Source organism: Ictalurus punctatus, chromosome 25 (genome assembly GCF_001660625.3).
Source record: "Ictalurus punctatus breed USDA103 chromosome 25, Coco_2.0, whole genome shotgun sequence".
In the NCBI taxonomy this organism is placed as follows: Eukaryota; Metazoa; Chordata; class Actinopteri; order Siluriformes; family Ictaluridae; genus Ictalurus; species Ictalurus punctatus.
This window is the reverse complement of record NC_030440.2, coordinates 3,507,718-3,528,350: the sequence shown is the minus strand read 5'-3', so window position 1 is coordinate 3,528,350 and position 20,633 is coordinate 3,507,718. Positions and strand designations below refer to the sequence as shown.

Below are 20,633 nucleotides of genomic sequence, written 5' to 3'. Positions count from 1 at the left end.
AGATTTGAACGATGAATTAACACAATGGTGAATTAGCGTAATATTTATATCGGAAGGTTTATGGTAAGCCCTAGCGCGGACACTGGAGACTTCTTCCATAAATGTCAACTTACAGAAACTTCCCCATATAAACAAGTATAGGTTTTCCTTTTTTATGTAATATTAAATTATATGTCGAGTGCCCCCCCCCCTCCCCCCGTATGTATTAGAAGGAGTGCATTAATATAAACCTGTGCTTTGCCTTGCAGTTTTGCCCTATTGTCAGAAGGACCAATCAGAATTAAGAATTCAACAGTGCTACGTTCCTTAAGTCCTACTACGAATCTGAAATGAATAGACATTTCGTCGCGGTGACGGTTTACATCATATAATTCTCACTCGCTTAACTTTGCCACATTACCAGTCCTGGAGCATGCGGGTTAACACACACCAAGCCATCATATCTCAAGTTACTGCAAGTGCTGTGTCGCAGTATTCGGATTGTACCCTAATCTGCATACATGAACCTTGACACACCCGTGATGGAGCATCCGTGGCAGGACGGGTATGCTCTACACGGGCTGTGGCGTCAATGGGATCTGAACTCGCAATCTCCCAGCTGCTCTACCGTTCCACCCCAATGTACTCGATCTTAACCAGACGGGACGATCATCTGGGAGTAATTTTCCTTCTAAAGTATTGCGGTCACGGATTTAAAATAGAATAAAAGAGTGGAACATTTAAAAACGCATGTAAAAATATATCGTGCAAAACTGAAACACAAAACCACGTTTCCTTGTTCATGACATTTTCGCTCATGGTTCCTTCTTCTGAAACGCTTCACTCGGACAGGGGAGTGGACGTCACGTCACGGCACTGTGACTCACGGCTGCCGTGTTCTTTATTGCGTATTTTACCCGAGAAGGTGCGTGTTGTTTACCTTTCAGGTACACCAGTAGTCCTTAAGGTCTAATTATATTGACATTTTCGAGGGGAAAAGAAGCGTACTGAAGGCACAAAACACGTATCCTCGGTGGTACCACCCCGGTGACACGTATGGTTTGGTACTTTTATTTCCGAGTGTGATCATTTGCGTTATTTTTGCTCGATTACCCTCGAGACCCGTTACACCTGCAAGACACGCACCTGCAGCACGAACTTCTGGTCGATGTAGCGTTTGGCCGTGCTCGCCTGAAAATCCGGGTTCTCTATGAAACGCAGGAAAAACTCGAACACCAGCTGCGAGAATAGAAAGCACAGGGAGAACAATCAGTGTAAACACGAGTCATGAATACAGGAGTCAGGAAGTGACATCATCAGCGTCCACGGTTTTACTCAAAAAAATGTAGTTGTTGCCAATTACAACATGCTAGAGCATGACGTGTGGCAATTCAGGCAGGGTAGCTGAAGGCACTTATACGACAGTGCCCTGGGATGTATAGATATATAAACTGCTAGAAGCATGCATCCTGTTCATGTTAAGAGATGTCGTCAGAAAACCGTCACTGATGCGACACGGACATGTTTACAGTGCTGTCGTACCTGCATGTGTGGCCACGAGGCCTCCAGTGTGGGCTCGTCTTCTTCAGGGTCGAAATCAGGGTTCTCGCTCGGAGGCAGAGTTCTGAACAAGTTGGTGCTGATCTAAGAAGAAACAAGGCGAGACTTGTTAGCGATCCCGATAATGCTCGTTGGGTCATGAGAATATTTCACAACTCAAGCCGGGGGTGTAATTCATTCTGTAGCACACATCTGAATCCATCCAGGATTCAATCCAGGATATTTCCCATACTGCTTCTCCTAAAGGGTCGCGGGGGGTCCGGAGCCTATCCTATAGGACTCGGGGCACACGGTGGGGACGTCCTGGACGGGGTGCCAACCCATCACACACCCGTTCGCACACTTCGGACACGCCAATCAGCCTACAGCGCATGTCTTTGGACTGGTGGAGTTAACCGGAGCACCCGGGGAAAACCCCCGAATCACAGGGAGAGCACGCGAATGCCGTGCACACGGAGCTGAGGCGGGATTCAAACCCCAAACCCCTGGAGGTGAGAGGCAAAAGTGCTAACCACTAAGCCACAGTGCACATGTTGAAGGATACAATCTGCTCCTCTGTACAGTTTACACCTAGACTCTTTCTGTTCCTAGAAATACGCCACCGTGGGACCATATCGGGTAAACGGAGGTGTTTAGAAACCTCTACAGTTTCCCCCAGGGTGCTCCAGGGTCTTTCCACCTCCAGAAAACACGCCAGTAGGTGAGATAAATTTGCCCCCGTGTGTGAATGGTTGTAGGAAGTGTGTGTATGGTGCCCTGACATGGACTGGCATCCCATTCCGGGTGTATTCCCACCTCGCACCCAGTGTTCCTGGGATAGGCCGTGCACCACAACCCTGCCCAGGATACAGCGGTTAATGAAAGCGAGTGCGTTGGATCATTTACATGAACGAGTATAATATTTGTGTCTCATTTGTTTAACTGAGTTCATATGGGTGATATTCATGCAGAAATATAGAAAATTCTAGAATTCACCGACTTTCAAGCACCGCTATATATTGCCTGACTGCAATTTTAGACTGTTTGGGGTTTTTTTTTCTTCTTTTTTCCCAATTCAATAAAGCCATAATTCATCTCGCCATGAGGCCATTAGTACATGCCTACTGAACACGATGAAATAAAAACGTACTGGAACCAAACCGGTTCTCGTGTGACTCGTTCAGATTCTCATGCTAAAGGAAGAAGGTTATCGCCATGACAACCACGCCATATTTTTAGCACCCGGAAATTACAGGAGAGCTACACCTGAAATATCTGTGCACACAACTGGACAACAAAAACTGACATGGAACATTCAAATACACCACTCTCTCTCTGTGTGTGTGTGTGTGTGTGTGTGTGTGTGTGTGATGGTAACAAAAGAAAAAGACAAGACAGACAAATATTGAAAGAGAGAGGGAAAAAAAAAAAAAAAGTCAGACAGGAAGAAATGGAGAAAGTCAGGAGTCTGGCCGAGGGGGGGGGTAGAAAGAGGGACAGAGAGAGGAGAGAGAGAGAGAGGGGGAGAGAGAGTGTTACAGTAACACAAGACAGAAAGAAAGATAGACAGACGGATGTCCAGCTTAAAAGCAAGCGCGTTCCGATTCACTTCCCATAACCCCTCATCGGCTTTTCCCGCAATCAGTCCACTTTGGTTGTGTAATTTGGGTCCTGACACGTGTCCGATATCTCATTTTAACAATCTGATCTTAAGTATTATATATTTGCCATAATTATATTTCACTCGAGTATTACTGGAATCAAGTTTGTACTCTTCATTACATCTCCAATAAAAATGACTCTGTACTCTTTATGTTTATATTTAGACCTTCAAAAGTACTAAATCTTGAAGGTCTCCTCATCTTCTCTCACCCAGCCAATGACTCTATGCTTCAGATCACTCGAATAGCTCGGTTTCGCATCCAATCCTCTCAGTTTAGCATCCAATCAGGGTCATCAGTGTAGAAAAAAAAAAAAAAAAAAAACTATCCGGTATCTTGTGAAAGGATGAGCGCCCCTGGTCCTACCTCAGCTCGGTGTTTAAGTAAGCGTGAGTAATCCAGTGCAAATAAAATGAGGTGTTGTGTTCGCCTCCCTAGAAGACACGAACTCCGTCTGATCTGAAAACACACCAGGTAAATTTCCACTAACTTGTTAACGTTAACTGGATATATTCGACTAAGTTAGCCTGGGTTTGTTTTTTTGCTAACGCCAGGTTAGACTAGCACCGATTCCTGTAGCTGATCTAAAATGGCCAGGCATCACGTCTAATTCGAGCTAATATCGAGTGAATATTAATAAACATTAATAAATAATACTTCTGATTAATTCGATGTCAAACTGTGGAGCATTTGTCAAGCATATGACCAAAAAGGCATCCATCCATCCATCTTCTATAGCGCTAATCCTTCAGGGTCACGGGGAAACCTGGAGCCTATCCCAGGGAGCATCGGGCACAAGGCGGGGTACACCCTGGACAGGGTGCCGATCCATCACGGGTTACAATGACATACACACTCACACACCCGTTCATACACTACGGACACTTTGGACACGCCGATCAGACTACCGTGCATGTCTTTGGACTGGGGGAGTACCCGGAGGAAACCCTGCAGCACGGGGAGAACACGCAAACTCCACACACACCCACGGCGGGACTCGAAGCCCCCGACTCGGGTGTGAACTTGCTAACCGCTAAGCCACTGTGTGTTCACCAAACGAGTGAGAAGGTGAAAAAACCTTCTCGTTATTAAATGAGTGGAGTTGAATAAAAATTTGAACAATTTCTTCGCTCAATGACCTCGTCCCGTTCCCACCCATGAGCACAGAGCCACGCCCCCAAAACGTATGGAGGTGTAACTAGAGTTAGCCTGCTAACTAGAGTTCCCGTTAGACCACGCCATGACCTCACGTTCGAGCACACTTGGACATTCAGCTGCTTGAAAGCCCAGTTACAACTCTATAAAACACACCACTTCTCCTCATAATGATTTAAGCAATGTGTGTGTGTGTGTGTGTGTTTGGGGGTAGCGGGGGGGCTGTCTATACTGACAAAAGGCAAATCCAAATGCAAACAAACATTTTTTTTCTCCTTCACCTAGCTACGTGATAAACTTGTTCTAAGACGATGGCGTGGACCATTACTTTTGATCAAACGTTGACTTTAACACCCGGGTTAACGTTTAAAAAGTAGCCACTCTTTTACTTTCACTTTTAGGACGTTTTGGTCTGAATACTTCCGCCCGGGTGTCACGTCTCAACGACGTTCTCAGGGTGATTTAACTTCACGGGCTCGTGGATCGGCATCTGAGCTACGCTAGCGAGGCTGAACGCTCGTGCCCATTAGGAACTGACCTTCTGATATGCTGAGCTGTAATTATTCCAAAGAAATGGAGGCAATGCCCACTGAGGTTTAACCGCACGTAGAGCTCACTACAGCGTTCACCCGGGCCTTCTCGTTAGATCATACACCGATACAACTGCAGCACTGCGCAAAGGGAGTCGGTGAAGTCAGACTTACGGCTGAGATTTGGATAATACACGACGGTATTGAAAACACGCAGACTAGAGAAAGGTGGTGTCCGAGTTTTTGAAAGTAAGAGTCATTGCGTCAATGCTTGGAACGCACAGCAGACCGATCGGTATTCCAGTAATACCGGTCTGAGAGATTCCGACCCCGTCAAAGATGTTTTCCATTCTGGACTTTTACACCATTAATACGTGATATGGACTTACTGCTTTTTATGCAAAGTCAGGTATCTCAGTGAAGATTCTTTTCTTTTTTTTAAAAATCTTAAAATCATCACCACCACCATGAAATTTCTCGTGCACGGTCAGTACGTCCGATCATTTCTGCGATAAATACTGCGATGACGTTTTTTGGACACAGTTGAGCTGGCATTAATTGTCTTTCTTGTTAACGTAATGGATAGTCTTGCAAGCTAGACCTCGTTTATAGCGTTTGCTTGAAACTTTACACTAAACGACTACAACCTTTAGAGTATAACGGCTGGTACGTTCGGTCAGTAAATGTGGCCAAATTAGAGTCACGTGTACATGCCGGTACAGCATTGAACAAAACTCGTAATAAACGAAACAACCTCGATTTTAAGGCAAAAAAGCCACGAATGAACTTCACATCCAGTCTTGCTTTGAAAAGTGTTTTCCTGTATGAAACTGGTGCACATACTACGTGGAAATAGGGAGCGGGTTTGCTTTCAGCTTTCAAGATTCTGAAGGTTGTGGCCAGAAAAGTGCACACCATGGGTGGTCTCAGCCGGGGTTTGGTATATTTTTAGCACTGGTTGGTGGAGCAATCGCCAATCGGAGCGTACGGACCGATGTCTCCTATAATCGTAGTTTTTGCAGTAGATCGGCGGTTACGGTTCTGTCCTGGTGGTTCAGCCAGAGCGCCCCCGTTGGCGCCGTAAACCTTCAGCCTCCGAGTGTACCGCTCTGTAGCTGGATCGTCTCTTGCTTATTGCCGAATAAACATTCGCGAATACAGTTTAGAAGACTTCATGTCTTATTATCCTTAAGAGCCTTATGAGGTTGTGCTGAACCTGGGGATATATGATTAAGGAAGGAGGGTTGTTATGCTGAACGTAATAACAAATCCCTTCGATATGCACATCGAGACTTCTAACGTAGGTCTGAAACTAGAGCGTTGTGCCACGTCGTCATGTCTATTATATATATCATTCACGTACGTCACGTATAAACGTGTGTGAACAAGTCCTAAGACAAACAGCACCCAGGTGACGGTTTATCTCCTTACAGCTTCCTGTTTTCAAAAACACGACGACTCGGTGTATCACACTCCACAGAGCAGAGCTGCAGCGCGAGTTTTCAGTGACTCGGGTCGGGAAAATGCTAGGACACTGTTTCAAGTGGACTTCGTGGGAGTAGAACATTTAGCCTTCGATAGTTTATCACAACAACGTGGAAAAAAAACATGTCCCGTTGAAGAAGCGTCCATTTTTGTTTTTTTTTGCTTGCTCCATCATATTAACACTACAAACAGCAGATTTCCAGATCACGGTAAATTGCCGCACTGATCTGATCTAATGTATTACTCGGGGAGAAACTCCGGGGGTGTTACGATATATACTTTTGCGCGCGTGCGACGTCGGAGACCAGGCGCAGGAGTGCGCTGCACAAGCGTGCTCCGCGTTCCTGTTTTCGAAACTGCGACAGCCGCGTCACACAAAACCGTCCACAAGGCCGATCGCGAGCCGACCGTGGCGAAGCGCTCGCTCCGTCTGCATGCAGTATGAGGGCCGATTCTGACACCGAGAGACATCGCAGAGAACATTTAACCACGGCATACGCGCTGCAGAAGAGTACTCGGATACAGAACATCGACGGACATGAAGGTGGACTGATGCGGAACACGACGCGTTTCTACACAGGCTCAGTGTGGGACACGCCTCCTTCAGTATGTCTCACTTATTCAGAGACCACACCTCTTTCAGTGTGGGACACGCCTCCTTCAGTGTGTCTGACAGAGGCCACGCCTCCCTCCTTCAGTGTGGGACATGCCTCCTTCAGTTTGTCTCACATATTCAGAGACCACACCTCTTTCAGTGTGGGACACGCCTCCTTCAGTGTGTCTGACAGAGGCCACGCCTCCCTCCCTCAGTGTGGGACACGCCTCCTTCAGTTTGTCTCACATATTCAGAGACCACACCTCCTTCAGTGTGGGACACGCCTCCTTCAGTGTGTCTGACAGAGGCCACGCCTCCCTCCTTCAGTGTGGGACATGCCTCCTTCAGTTTGTCTCACATATTCAGAGACCACACCTCTTTCAGTGTGGGACACGCCTCCTTCAGTGTGTCTGACAGAGGCCACGCCTCCCTCCTTCAGTGTGGGACATGCCTCCTTCAGTTTGTCTCACATATTCAGAGACCACACCTCTTTCAGTGTGGGACACGCCTCCTTCAGTGTGTCTGACAGAGGCCACGCCTCCCTCCCTCAGTGTGGGACATGCCTCCTTCAGTTTGTCTCACATATTCAGAGACCGGTTACGAGGAAGCAAGTGAAAACTAACAAGAGAACGCTAACGCTAACGCTAACGCAGTGGGCGTAGTCTACTGCAGTGGTCCACAACTGCTGGATCGCAATCTTATTGGACCAGAATTTTTTTTTTAAAAAATGATAAAATATTGAAAGCAGGGCATTTAAATGTGGCTGTAGTTCGACGACTCCAGATTTCGGGACGAACCAGCGTGGCTTCTGTAGCACATTCCTGTCGAGGTCGTGCAATTAATTTATTAATTATTTCACCAAAGGTAGCGTAGCACCAGAGACTATCCTCAGGGCGAGGTCAGAAAGAAAGAAATTTTCACAGATTTTTTTATTTTTATTTTATTCACACTCCCTGGTCTGATCACCAAAAATAAATAAATAAATAAAAAAAATATATATTGTTGGGATATCAAGCTAATTTTTTTTTTTAGCATATTAAGCCGCACCCAATTACCCCAAACAGCCTTCAGATCAATACAGCTGTGTTTTTTGACTTTTTTTTTTTTTTTTATTCGCCAAATCTTCAACATAATACACAAGCTCGGTATCATAAAGCGATTTCATATATATTTGCCAGTACATTTCCTTTGCACTGTAAAAACGGATAGTGAATATACGTTTAAAAGACGAGTTTGCGTTACTTGCACACACAGACACACGTGTAATACCTGTCGTACATCTCCCGTCACTCCAACTAAATCAACACTGTGTGATTAACGTCCGATTAACGCATACCGAGACAAATGTTTGCATATTAGGTGTGTGTTAGATCCGAGCTCTTCTTTATTATTCTTTATTATCCAAACAGACTTCACATTAGGTTCAATAAACAAGCGCATTGCGCAATACGCACTGGTTTTCCTGGATCTTCACCAGCCCTCGCTCGACACGGCCCCAGATGACAGAAAACCCCGCGCCCGAAAGCTCGGCGCGTGTCCGACGCTGCCGTACGAACGCGACCGTGAACGCTTCTCTTTGATCTCGGCCGTGTCGAGTGCGACTCTGCGTGAGAACGTGACTACGGCGATTTCGGATGAAGGTTGACGATTTGGGAATCTAATTTCCGTGTCTCTTTTGTACTTCTGAAGCGTCGAATGCTAAATTTTAGATACGCAGAAGATTTACAACATTTCGTTAAGTTGTATTCGTCTTTACTTTTAAGGCAAAAGGGAAGAAGAAGAAGAAGAAGAAGAAGAAGAAATCCACTATTTTACGTGCGAGTTAACCATAGAAATATCACATTATACAGTGCTGTGAAAAACTGTTCCTGATTTCTTCTGTTCTCTTGTATATCTCATAATAAATAGTTTTAGATCTTCAAACGAAATACAACATAAAGCAAAGGCAACCTGAATAACAGTTTTTATAGTAAACACACTATACAGTTTTTTTTTTAACTAAAGCAAAAAAAAGTTACCCATCACCCATGTGAAAAACTAATTGCCCCTTTAAACTTAATCTGTTTGTGCCACTGCAACTAAATGCTCCCAATAACAGGAGATCAGTCTTTCAGTTACTTCCAGGACTAGGACTTACTCTTTGCTTTGAATCATTGTCTTGCTTCGTAATCCAGTTGCGCTTGAGTTTCAACTTACGGACTGAAGACCGGACATTCTCCTTTAGGATTTTCTGGTACACAACAGAATTCATGTTTCTCTCAATTACTGTAAGTTGTCCAGACCCTGAAGCAGTGAAGCATCCCCACACCATCACACTGCCTCCACCATGCTGGACCGTAGGTATTGATGATCTTTTTATGGAATTCTGTGCTTGGTTTACGCCAGATGTAACGGGACCCCTGTCTTCCAAACATTTCCACTTTCAACTCATTAATCCACAGAACATTCTCCTAAAACTTTGAGGATCATCAATGTGTGTTTTGGCAAAATTCAGACGAGCCTTAACGTTCTTCTGGGTCAGCAGTGGTTTTCACCTCACCACTCTTCCATGGAGGCCATTTTTCCCCAGTGTCTTTCTGATAGTGGAGTCATGAACAGTGACCTTGTAAAAAGCGCTATACAAATAAAATTGAACTGAATTGAATTGAATTGACCTTTATTGATGCAAGAGAGGCCTGTAGGTCCTTTGATGTTGTCCTTGGCTCTTTTCTCACTTGCTGGATGAGTCGTCGCTGTGCTCTTGGAGGAATTTTGGAACGTCGGCCACTTCTGGGAAGGTTCACTACTGTGCAGAGTTTATCCATTTGGAGATAACGCCTCTCGTTATAGTTCTTCGAGTTCCCGGAGCCTCTGAAATAGCTTTGTAACCCCTCCCAGACTGATGTGTTACAATCACCTTCTTCCTCATCATTTCTGTATTACTGAGTAAGACCTTTTAACCATCTTCATGCTGTTGAGAAAGTTCTATGTAAGTGTTGATGTGATTGAACAGGGTTTGCAGTGATCAGGTCTGGTTACGTCTAGTCCAGCTGATCTCCGTTATCAGTGCAGTTCCATAGATTTGGGGAATTAGTAACTACGGGTGCAAATACATTTTCACACAGGCCCAGTTGGAATTGGATTACTTTTTTTGCTTTAATAAAAGAACATTGTCAGTTAAAAACCGTATTGTGTGTTTACTCAGGTTATCTTTATTTTAGATTAGATTTAGATTTCATTTCTGAAACAGTTTAGCTCACTAAATCAAACTTCTTTTATATTCTTTAATCAGACGTGGACTCATCTGTAAAAACTACTGTGTTGTCTGGCTACAATAAGTCTAAGAGTGAGACACGCGCACACACACACACACACACATCCTAAATGTTGTTTTCTTGGAGGAAAAAAAGAATCAACACGCACATCTCTCTGTCGTATACAATCACGGAATTAACAACAGAGGAAAAAAAAAAAAAAGGATGTGTGCTGACCATGTTAATGATGTCAGGGTAGGCGGAGTCCACCAGTACGCCCCTGCTGGTCGACACATACTCCACCAGTTCGTTGAGAGTGGCCCTCTTCACCTCTTTACTCTTCAGATCAGTGACCGAGTCGAAGAAGTCAAACAGGACGCAGCACTGCTGGAGCTTCTGCACAAACAGCTCCTGCTGCTCTGCAGACGGAGTATCTGAAACACAAACACCACACAGACACGTTCATATGCCAGACACATCTCCCATCTCGGAAATAAGAAAGACGATGCAATTATTAAGCAGCGATTTCCTACAACGGCCGTGAAACTTCAGTGTCTCCCACCGGGTCGCCGCTGATCCTACAGATCCACGACAAAAACCATTCGCACCTCACCCATCACGACGGCAAGCACCAGACACCACCACGTTAATCGTCTCAGGCTGAAGTGCATTACTTGTTCGTTACAATGCTTGTGGACTATCTGCAACTGGATTTGTTTTCTCTACCTTTCCTCCTCACTTTTTTTTTTTAGCCCGGTCCCAAACGTCATCCCGGACCCGAGGTCCTCCGTCAAGTCTGTGCTCTGATGATGTCGACAACACGCATCGTAAACCTGACGAGAACTTCTGCCATTTTGAATTCAAGTCTGAATGACGTTTAGAGTCGTTTGGTCAGCTCCTTAACGGGAAAAAAAAAAAAAAAAGAGATCGCGCGAGACCATACTGACAAATAAAAATGTCTAAAAAAATAAAAAATATTCCTTCGAAACGCTTCCTTCCTGGTGAAGTGTCTCCTGAACACGACAACAGCTCCGAGTCATTTCCTCTAATGACAAGATCGAACTTCGAGGGATCTTATCCACGCCTCCATGCAAAACATTTTCTGTGTTCATTCAGATCTAAATTCGGAACAAAATCATATTGACGCCTCGATGTATTACATCTACGTTCATCTAAACCTCCTAGCAGAAGCAGGCAGCTTTCGGGCGGAAACGTCGTACGGAATTATTGATCCCAAGGATGCCCCGAACATCCAAGTCTAATATTCTTACCAATATTTATATATTTAAAAAAAAATAATAATATATTTTCTGTTCGAAACAACAGTAAATATGCTTCCTGGACAAGTAGGAGTACCTTACTTTACAGTGTCAATAGGTTGTGCCCATGGACAAAATATCATTTATAAATAACCATTTATAAAATCATAAATGGTTTATCTGAAATCTATTGATCCTTCTTTAAAAAAAATTGGGAGGAAAAATAAACTTCCGTGAGCAACGGCCCAATCAGCCCTTATGGTTAATCCATTGTTGGTTCCAGAGTGATGTCTAACCGGGTCAAACTGAATGGGTTCAAATGGGCCTGCGGACGCTCATCGATCACGCTGATCGATGTCGTTATTCATAATCCTGTTTGGTCCAGCTTCAAGACAAACCTTTTTTTTTTTTTTTTAAACCCACCCCAATTTGTTCTTTCCAATTCTCTCATGAGATGTTTAACACCAACATAATGCTTCAAGAGCAACTCCTGCAAATTTCATGAAAATTTTTAACAAAATATGAATTTACACTGTCTTATGTTTATTTATTTTCTTGGAATAAACTGACTTAAATGAAAAACTTTTTCAGTGTGAGATTAAGCCAAGAGATTATAACCTACTTTTAAGCCATCTTCATCAAGGGTGCCAATAATTCTGCAGTTGACCGTCGCATATACGGCGTTATTCGCTGTGTCGGGCAACGGTTTAACAATATTGAACCGATATTACTCTTCTGATCCTGCCTCTTTAGTAAGGCCATGCTAGCTGCAACTCTGTGGTGTGTAAGCAGTCCTTAAGGGCATGATCAGACAGGATGTGTGATGTAGCGTGGGGGTTAGTGAGTTCAACAAAATCAACTATATTAGTCTGTACACCCTGGGACGTGTTACACACACTGTGTCAATGAGACACAGCACCACGGGGATAGAAAAAAGTGTTGGGTCAGACACATTGAAGGAGGCGTGTCCCAGACTGAAGGAGGCGTGGCCTCTGTATCTGTCGGACACACTGAAGGAGGCGTGTCCCACACTGAAGGAGGCCTGGCCTCTGTATCTGTCGGACACACTGAAGGAGGCGTGTCCCAAACTGAAGGAGGCGTGTCCCACACTGAAGGAGGTGTGGTCTCTGAATATGTGAGACAAACTGAAGGAGGCATGTCCCACACTGAAGGAGGGAGGCGTGGCCTCTGTCAGACACACTGAAGGAGGCGTGTCCCACACTGAAAGAGGTGTGGTCTCTGAATAAGTGAGACATACTGAAGGAGGCGTGTCCCACACTGAAATAGGCCTGGCCTCTATCTGTCAGACACACTGAAGGAGGCCTGTCCCACACTGAAGGAGGCGTGGCCTCTGTCAGACACACTGAAGGAGGCGTGTCCCACACTGAAGGAGGCCTGGCCTCTGTATCAGTCGGACACACCGAAGGAGGCGTGTCCCACACTGAAGGAGGCCTGTCCCACACTGAAGGAGGCCTGTCCCACACTGAAGGAGGCGTGGCCTCTGTCAGACACACTGAAGGAGGCGTGGCCTCTGTCAGACACACTGAAGGAGGCGTGTCCCACGCTGAAGGAGGCCTGGCCTCTGTATCTGTCGGACACACTGAAGGAGGCGTGTCCCACACTGAAATAGGCATGGCCCCTATCTGTCAGACACACTGAAGGAGGCCTGTCCCACACTGAAGGAGGCGTGGCCTCTGTCAGACACACTGAAAGAGGTGTGGTCTCTGAATAAGTGAGACATACTGAAGGAGGCGTGTCCCACACTGAAATAGGCATGGCCTCTATCTGTCAGACACACTGAAGGAGGCCTGTCCCACACTGAAGGAGGCGTGGCCTCTGTCAGACACACTGAAGGAGGCGTGTCCCACGCTGAAGGAGGTGTGGCCTCTGCACATGTCTGTCCCAGTACTGGAGGCGTGGCCTCTGTGCGTGTCTGTCCCCGTACTGGATGCGGAACTGTTTCCTGATTTCTGTGTACTGACTCTGACCCAATCTGAACCATGTATCTTATCATGTCAAGCATAGTTATAGGTGACTGGGATGGGGTATGTTTATTGCAAATAGGCGTCACAGAAGTGTATAATTTTTGTACATTAGCTCCATGTTGTTCAATACAAGTGTTCCAGCACGAATAACCTCATACACGTGACTCCACGGCTACGCTCCGACAGGCAACACAAGACTCTTGTGCGGCAAATGTGATCGAACGTGGACACAAAGGCCTAGTACGCAGTAATTCAGTTTAAAAACACTGTCCACAGCCAACCCTGTGTGGCATACTTGCTCGTTTTTATGGTTTTCGTTTATCTGATTATGTTCATTTTAGTTTTACCAAAATCAATATGATCATGATGACTTGCATACTGTAACTCGGCGACACGTAAACGTGTCATTCTGAGAATACAGTGACGGAGAAGTGGCATGACGGCCATGCACACCGGGCCCGGTGTCGAACCCATTGACAATTAGATCATTTTCGCCGTGTTTGCTTTGCCAACACACGTCGTTGAAAGCCCAGTGTTATCTGTACAGTGTACAAAGCTGTCCGACATGAAACGGAAACTCCAAACAGTCTCAAATTATAGAGAACACCTCAACAATCAAACACCAGCATTTCATTATCCACTTTGGATTTAAAGGGACTCGTTTTCTGGGGTTGAAAACGCTGCTTTAGTGTGGCCTGGTCTACCTCCTCACGGCCTCGTTTCCGAGAGCAAACCTTCAGCGCGCCGTTAACGGCGTCAGCGACCCGAGACGACGCTGCTAACGGGGCAGGGCGAGACCCGAGTGCGTGCTACCGTTTACAGTCCTGCGCTTGTTGAACGATTTAAACGCCGATGGTATTCTTCCTTCTTATGTAGACAACTGCAGTGAGGTGAAAGGATCAACTCGTCATGAACAACACAGAAGAGAATTTCAAATCAGTCTGCCAAGTCCTGGAGAGGTTTTGGATAAAATGCACCGTATATCCCTCGCGGATATTCTGGCTTCGGCGATTCATGTAACAGTCGACTGTGATGTTTGGGAGTTTGGCTAAAAGTCACAAGTTTCCAGTTGTCAGATTTCAGTGTTTGTCTGTTTACACCTTTCCCAGGGTGAAGAAAACTGGATCGATCAACCTGCTATTGTTTTTTTATGGGCTTGTTTTTATGCTGGTCGAGGGATTTTAGAGGGATAGAGCAAGGGGAACTCTGAGGCTACATGCCCAATGATGCTTGCTATAATAAAGAGCAGAAAGTCTAGAAACTTCGACTACCATCTCATATTTACTAGCAAAGCTTGTTGCTACTGTACTTTAGCTCCTTCTAGCATCCGCTAGACAGTCTTGTACATTTCCTGTGTTAATATTTATACAACGGCATGTAAACAGAAGTGTGTATACCGGAAAGTGCATATATAGAGAAGGGTGCAAATGCAAAAGTGCGTACACGCGGAAGTGATATAATGATAACGAGTCTTTATTGGTCACGTATACGTTACAGCACAGTGAAATTGTTTTCTTCGCTTACCCTAGCATGTGAGGAAGCTGGGGTCAGAGCGCGGGGTCAGCCATGATACAGCGCCCCCTGGAGCAGAGAGGGTTAAGGGCCTTGCTCAAGGGCCCAACAGTGACAGCTTGGCAGTGCTGGGGCTTGAACCCCCGACCTTCCCATCAGTAACCCAGAGCCTTAACCGCCACGCCACCACTCCACAAGCGGAAGTGCGTATACATGAAAGTGTGTATAAACAGAAAGAGATTCATGCATATTTCTCCCAAAATCACCTTCAGATAGACTGTCTGAAATGGTAACGTGAAATAAGAACCAAATTTGAATCAAATAAAGATTTCCTGACTTCTTAATAAATTTGATTTCTTAGCCCCGCGCCGTTCACGGACGATGCCGCAGACGGGGTTCACCTGCACAGTGTAGGCTGCGAGTAAACACGTGTCTAAATGAAGGGCCTTTTGACATGAAAGACAACTCGGGGGTCTTTGATCACATCAAACATACTCAATGACTCTCTTTCTCTCTCACACACACACACACAGCCTGTCAGTCACCCGAGGATCGGCATTAGCGCTTCAGATTTGTGGCTGCCATGGTAACGGAGCGAATGTTGCTCGTGGTGAGTCATGATGTCGGTATCTGTGCCACGTCTGTGGAAGTAAACACACGGCTTTCCACTACGGGAGGAAATTAACTTCCGAAACACGACTGGGATTAAGACCCATAGTGTCGTTAGAGTGTGTGTGTGTGTGTGTGTGTGTTCCCTGAAACAGGGTTTACCGAATGTAAGAACTAAATCCACCAACACTGAACAGTAGAAGCATATTAAATAATCAACCTGTGTTTTATAGGCTGAAATGCGCTCTCTGGCTGACGTCCAGCTCCAGTAAAACCCGTCTGCACACAGACTCTCAGGCCGCTTCAACGCCGCGTTTAGATTTGAATTAACGAGGAGACTTGGTATTTGTATGTACAGTATATAAATATTATGGATCATGGCAATTCATCCTGCCAGAGACAAGCTTTAGCAGTAGTGCTACACTGTAGGTTTGTATCCCGAATCACAAACTGAAACAAAATCATAAAGCACTCCCAGTCCGATTTATCAGGAACACCTGTACGGTCACCGCACTTTATCTAAATCGGTCAATCACGTGGCAGCAGTGCAATGCAAAAAAATAAATAAATAAATAAACAAAACAAAAAAAAAAAACTTCAAATCAGACACCAGGATGAAGAAAAAGTGTGACTTTAACCGTACAGTGGATGTTGGTACCAGATGGGCTGGTTTGAGCATTTCAGAAACGGCTGATGAACTCCTGGGAACGTCACACACGACGACCTCTAGAGTTTACACGGAACGGTGCGGAAAAATACAAAAAACGGTTTCGAGCAGCCGAGAAGGATATCCTCATAATCGCTCTTTGCAACCGTGGTGAGCAGAAAAGCATCTCAGAATGCACAACACATCAAAGCTTGAGGTAGACGGGCTACAGCAGCAGAAGACCACATCGGTTTTCACTCCGCAAGGTCTGATGTGTTGTGCATTAGGAGATGCTGATGATCTGAGTTACTATAGACTTCCTGTCAGCTCACAGAGTTTAATGTTTCTGAATCGGTTTGACTTATTTACCCATAGTAATGGATTTTTTTTGTCACTGATCTTTAGGGGAAATTTTATTGTTTACTTTATTGTTCTTTACTGGCTTGAAATTTCCAAAAAGGGAACTTTGGGAAATAATGACGTTGTAGGACCTACCTAGTGCACTAGGACAAAATAAGCAGAGTTTTTTTTTTTTTTTTTTGTCATTTAACAAAGTAAAATGGCGAAAGGTTGATATGGTGACGTTTCTATTAGGAGATATTTGATTAAAGTGCACCTGTTACGCTTTTTCAAATGTTATCTTCCGTGTAGTGTCGTATACGTAGCTGTTTGTGCATGTAAAAAGTCTGCAAAGTTTCAAAAAAAATCGAAGCGCACGACAGACGGAGTTATCGACTCCCGAAAGAAGGAATCGATTCTGAACAGATGAATCGAGTCGTTAGTGATTCCGGACTTTGCTTCCTGTAATAACCTACGTAGGTTTGTAACAAAAAGCCCCGCCTCCTGTCTTCATTTTCTGCTCGCTGACGGGCGGAGCGGAAACCCGTTACGGTAGGGGGCGTTTCCTTTACGACACACGCTGACAGCGGTAGACCAATCACAACAGACTGGGACGTCTGACCAATCCGAGCAGAGTACGCTCTCTGAAAGGAGGAGTTTAGAACGAATCTTTTAGAACGGATCACTGAACGAGTCGTTTGTGAGACCGGGGGGGGGGGGGGGGGGGGGGGTAATGCTGCAGAGTTTAAATTATGAGCACGTTAAAGTGTTTTTTTGACCTCGGATGCCTGTAAATCTATTGTATGAGATTAGGAACGTTTCAAATCCATAATAGGTGCGCTTTAACATTTATAGAAGGAGTCTCAAGTGTAAAAAGAGAAAAAGAGAGGCTGCTGAGGGAAGGACTGTTTATAGCTGCTATAACGTAAGTGATAGCAGGAACTAACTTGACGTTGACTAAATGTAAATATAAATGGTTAATAAATCAAAAAAATTGTCATCGTTGGCAAACCCCTGTGGTATAAAACACTCCAGGGTGTGCTCTTCAAGGAAAGTTATTCATTTTGGGCTGGTAATGGCCGCGTCACACGATCGCACGTCTTGTGTCATTTTCCTAGAACAACACGACTGGTCGTGTTTTAGTCCTTAATATCAGCACGTCCATGTTTAGCTCGGAGTGAGTTGGAGCCAGATGGCAGAGATATGTTATTTAATGATTGACTCAAAGGCTGCAGACCCAACCAAAGTCCATCATGGTTCCTTGTTCTTAAAATGCCACTCACAGACATCCTGTTTTTTAGCTATAGATTCTGGACAGGATTTACAACCTCATTCGGCATCAATACAACGAGGTCGACTAGGAACATATTTTATATACGTTTATCACAATTTATGCCATTTATCATGGGTTACTATACTATTACTATATCGGCATTAAAGAGTAACCAACTTTACTGATTTTTTTTTTTAAATAACCGTACCGTATGACCTTTTAATCAATGGCACAAAGACACTACCAAAACAACTGGACACAAGATTTAGACTCTTAAAGGCTGCGGACTGACTGGCTCGCCACATTCTTGTGGATACGCGTTCACAGAGCGAGATATAGTGACTGGACTGACGGAACCAAATATCATGGAATCCAGTCTTTAAAAAGATAAAGGGTTTTGTTTGGTGTACGTGAGATTATCTCATGTTTGCTGATGGGTTACAGGATAGGGTCTGAGGTTGGAAAGGTCAGTCAAATGGCCATGCTCTTGACGTGGTCGTGTCAAAAGATATAAAACACGCTTTTAAACATTAGGAGTTCTGCCGTGTGAGACTATACACCCGTACAAGGATATTTTGACTTCACAGAAATGGTTATATGTTGCTGGTTGGCTAACAGTATTGTGGGTGGACATTGATGTTTCTCCTGACAAGAAAGGAATTTACATCACTAGGAATCTCATTCAAACAGTGATGCTCAGTTCCAGAAATTCCAGATTATCATAGTTGTCATTCACGACTGGCTGAGGCATGGTTACGTCAAATACATTCCGTCAGCAGATAAACTCTGGTGACCTCTTTAAATGGAGAAAGAATGTTTTTTAGAAGTCTTGTTTTGGTGTCTGTTGTTCATTAACACATCTGCATGTTGTCAGGTGAAATGCAATGTACTGGTCACAGCTGTGTGGGACACGGTGGCTTAGGGTTGGCACATCTGGGGCTGGGGGTTTCGAATCCTGCCTCCGCCCTGTGCGCACGGAGTTTGCGTGTTCTCCCTGTGCTTTCGGGGGTTTCCTGCGGGTACTCCGGTTTCCTCCCTCAGTCCAAAGACATGCGTTGTAGGATGCGTTTTTCAAATTGTCGGTAGTGTGTGAATGGGAGTGCGATTGCGCCCGTCCAGGCTGTCCCCCGCCCTGTGTCCCAATCTCCCAGGGACCCCGTGTAGGATAAGCAGTACGACAAATGGATGGATGGATGGAGAGATAGTCACAACTGTAGCTAATCAAACCTGGATAGTAGTCCATCAGCTGACTAGACACATTCCCATCCAAACATTCTCAAATCCTAAACAGATATCCGGAGCACCCCCCCCCACCAAACAAACAAACTGCAAATGTCTACTGGGGTTTTCTTTCTCCTTAAATTCCTCTTCTGAAGAAAGAACAGTGTCATCAGAAGAGTGCCACCTGATCATACACAGTCATGAAAAGCCAGGAAAACACACTCCCTAAGGCACTGGCTATTCCAAAAATATGATATTTATATATATATATATTTTTTTTTTATTATTTCCTCACAGCTTACTTATGTTGACTCAAAATCTCAGTGAAAACAGGTGGATGGACACAACACCTCCTTTTCAACAGGCGCATACACAATCTGTGCTGAATTTATGACTAACTACAACATTACTACCGCAACTTTAATGAGTAATAACGGTGTAACAGGCTCAGGCGGAGGCAACTGTGATCACATCCCTTCTTCACACAGAATAACAAACAGACAAATGTTATATTTTGTTTGATATTTGGATTTTTTTTCTTGTAAGACAACTTGTTGCTTTTAAAACACAGTCTTTATTTTCATCTATCATGACAAAAACTAGGCCTAATGCATTTCCTCTGAAGTGGTCGCTAAACCATGTTTGAATGTACAGTACGTATGTGGTTCGACTCTGTGCAAGTCACCAGAAGGCTATGGGTTCAAATCAGGCATGCAGCAGTACTGATACAGGTATCAGGTCTCAGGCCAATACTGTGCTCATATAGCTACTCGTAAAAGATGTCCCGACACCAACATCCAATACCATGTGATCCTGTGTGACGTAAGCCTAGCGTGCACCGTCCCGCTAAATTACTCAAAATTACAACGATCTCTATATTTCCCTATTAATGGTGGCAATCAAACAGTAGCTGCTCATCCGTAGGGGCATCATACAGCATATCAACCATTTAACAAATGTAAAGGTCTTCCATCACAACTCGAACATTTTAAATGATACTACTAAGCTCTTTGAGCAACCAACAAATTTAAAAATGTCACTATTTGACAGGCATAAGCCGACATTCCATTATTTACTCTCCTTTGTTGAATGTTGCACAATACTGGGACAGCATTCTCACACCCCATTTATCTCCGGAGTGTTATTATTGCCCCCAGTGGTCAATAATGTGAACTGCAACAAGCACTAATAGAGGTCCATTGGGGCACGAATCGAGCTGCCCCACGCTCAGGGAGAAGCAGTTAATGACAGGGTTAGGGTTGCCAAATTGAGCTAGTTTAAAAGATCTTGCTTCAAAGCAAATAATCATAATTATTCTCATATTTCTACAACCAAAGTTTAACTGCATGCAGTGTGTCTATGATGTACAGAACCCTTTCTATTGGAAGATATATTGCAAAGATTTGGAGAGAGCAAACAGGATTATGGAGTGGATAATGTCCGTCGATCAGCCTTGGTTGATCTACGGACATTATGGACAAAGACTGAGAGAGATAAAAGAAAAACAAAAAGAGAACACGTCTCCAGTGCTGAATTGTTTGAATTAGTTTCAGGTCTTTCCAGAACGGCAGCATCGTGCTACAGATTACAATCGAAACGCGCTGTTGCTCTT

At 44.6% G+C, this 20,633-nt stretch overlaps 1 protein-coding gene across 2 annotated transcripts in view; it reads right to left on the bottom strand.

The window, feature by feature from the left end:
- The window catches only part of ppp2r5a (protein phosphatase 2, regulatory subunit B', alpha isoform), a 36,584-nt gene that overhangs the window by 12,106 nt on the left and 3,845 nt on the right, over positions 1 to 20,633 (bottom strand). For both annotated transcript variants that reach the window (XM_047151098.1, XM_017455984.3), the window contains exons 2-4: positions 10,415 to 10,611; positions 1,522 to 1,623; positions 1,126 to 1,218 (exon numbers count right to left, since the gene is read on the bottom strand). In XM_047151098.1, the coding sequence (XP_047007054.1) occupies positions 1,126 to 1,218; positions 1,522 to 1,623; positions 10,415 to 10,611 (392 nt within the window). The remainder of the gene's footprint in view (positions 1 to 1,125; positions 1,219 to 1,521; positions 1,624 to 10,414; positions 10,612 to 20,633) is intronic.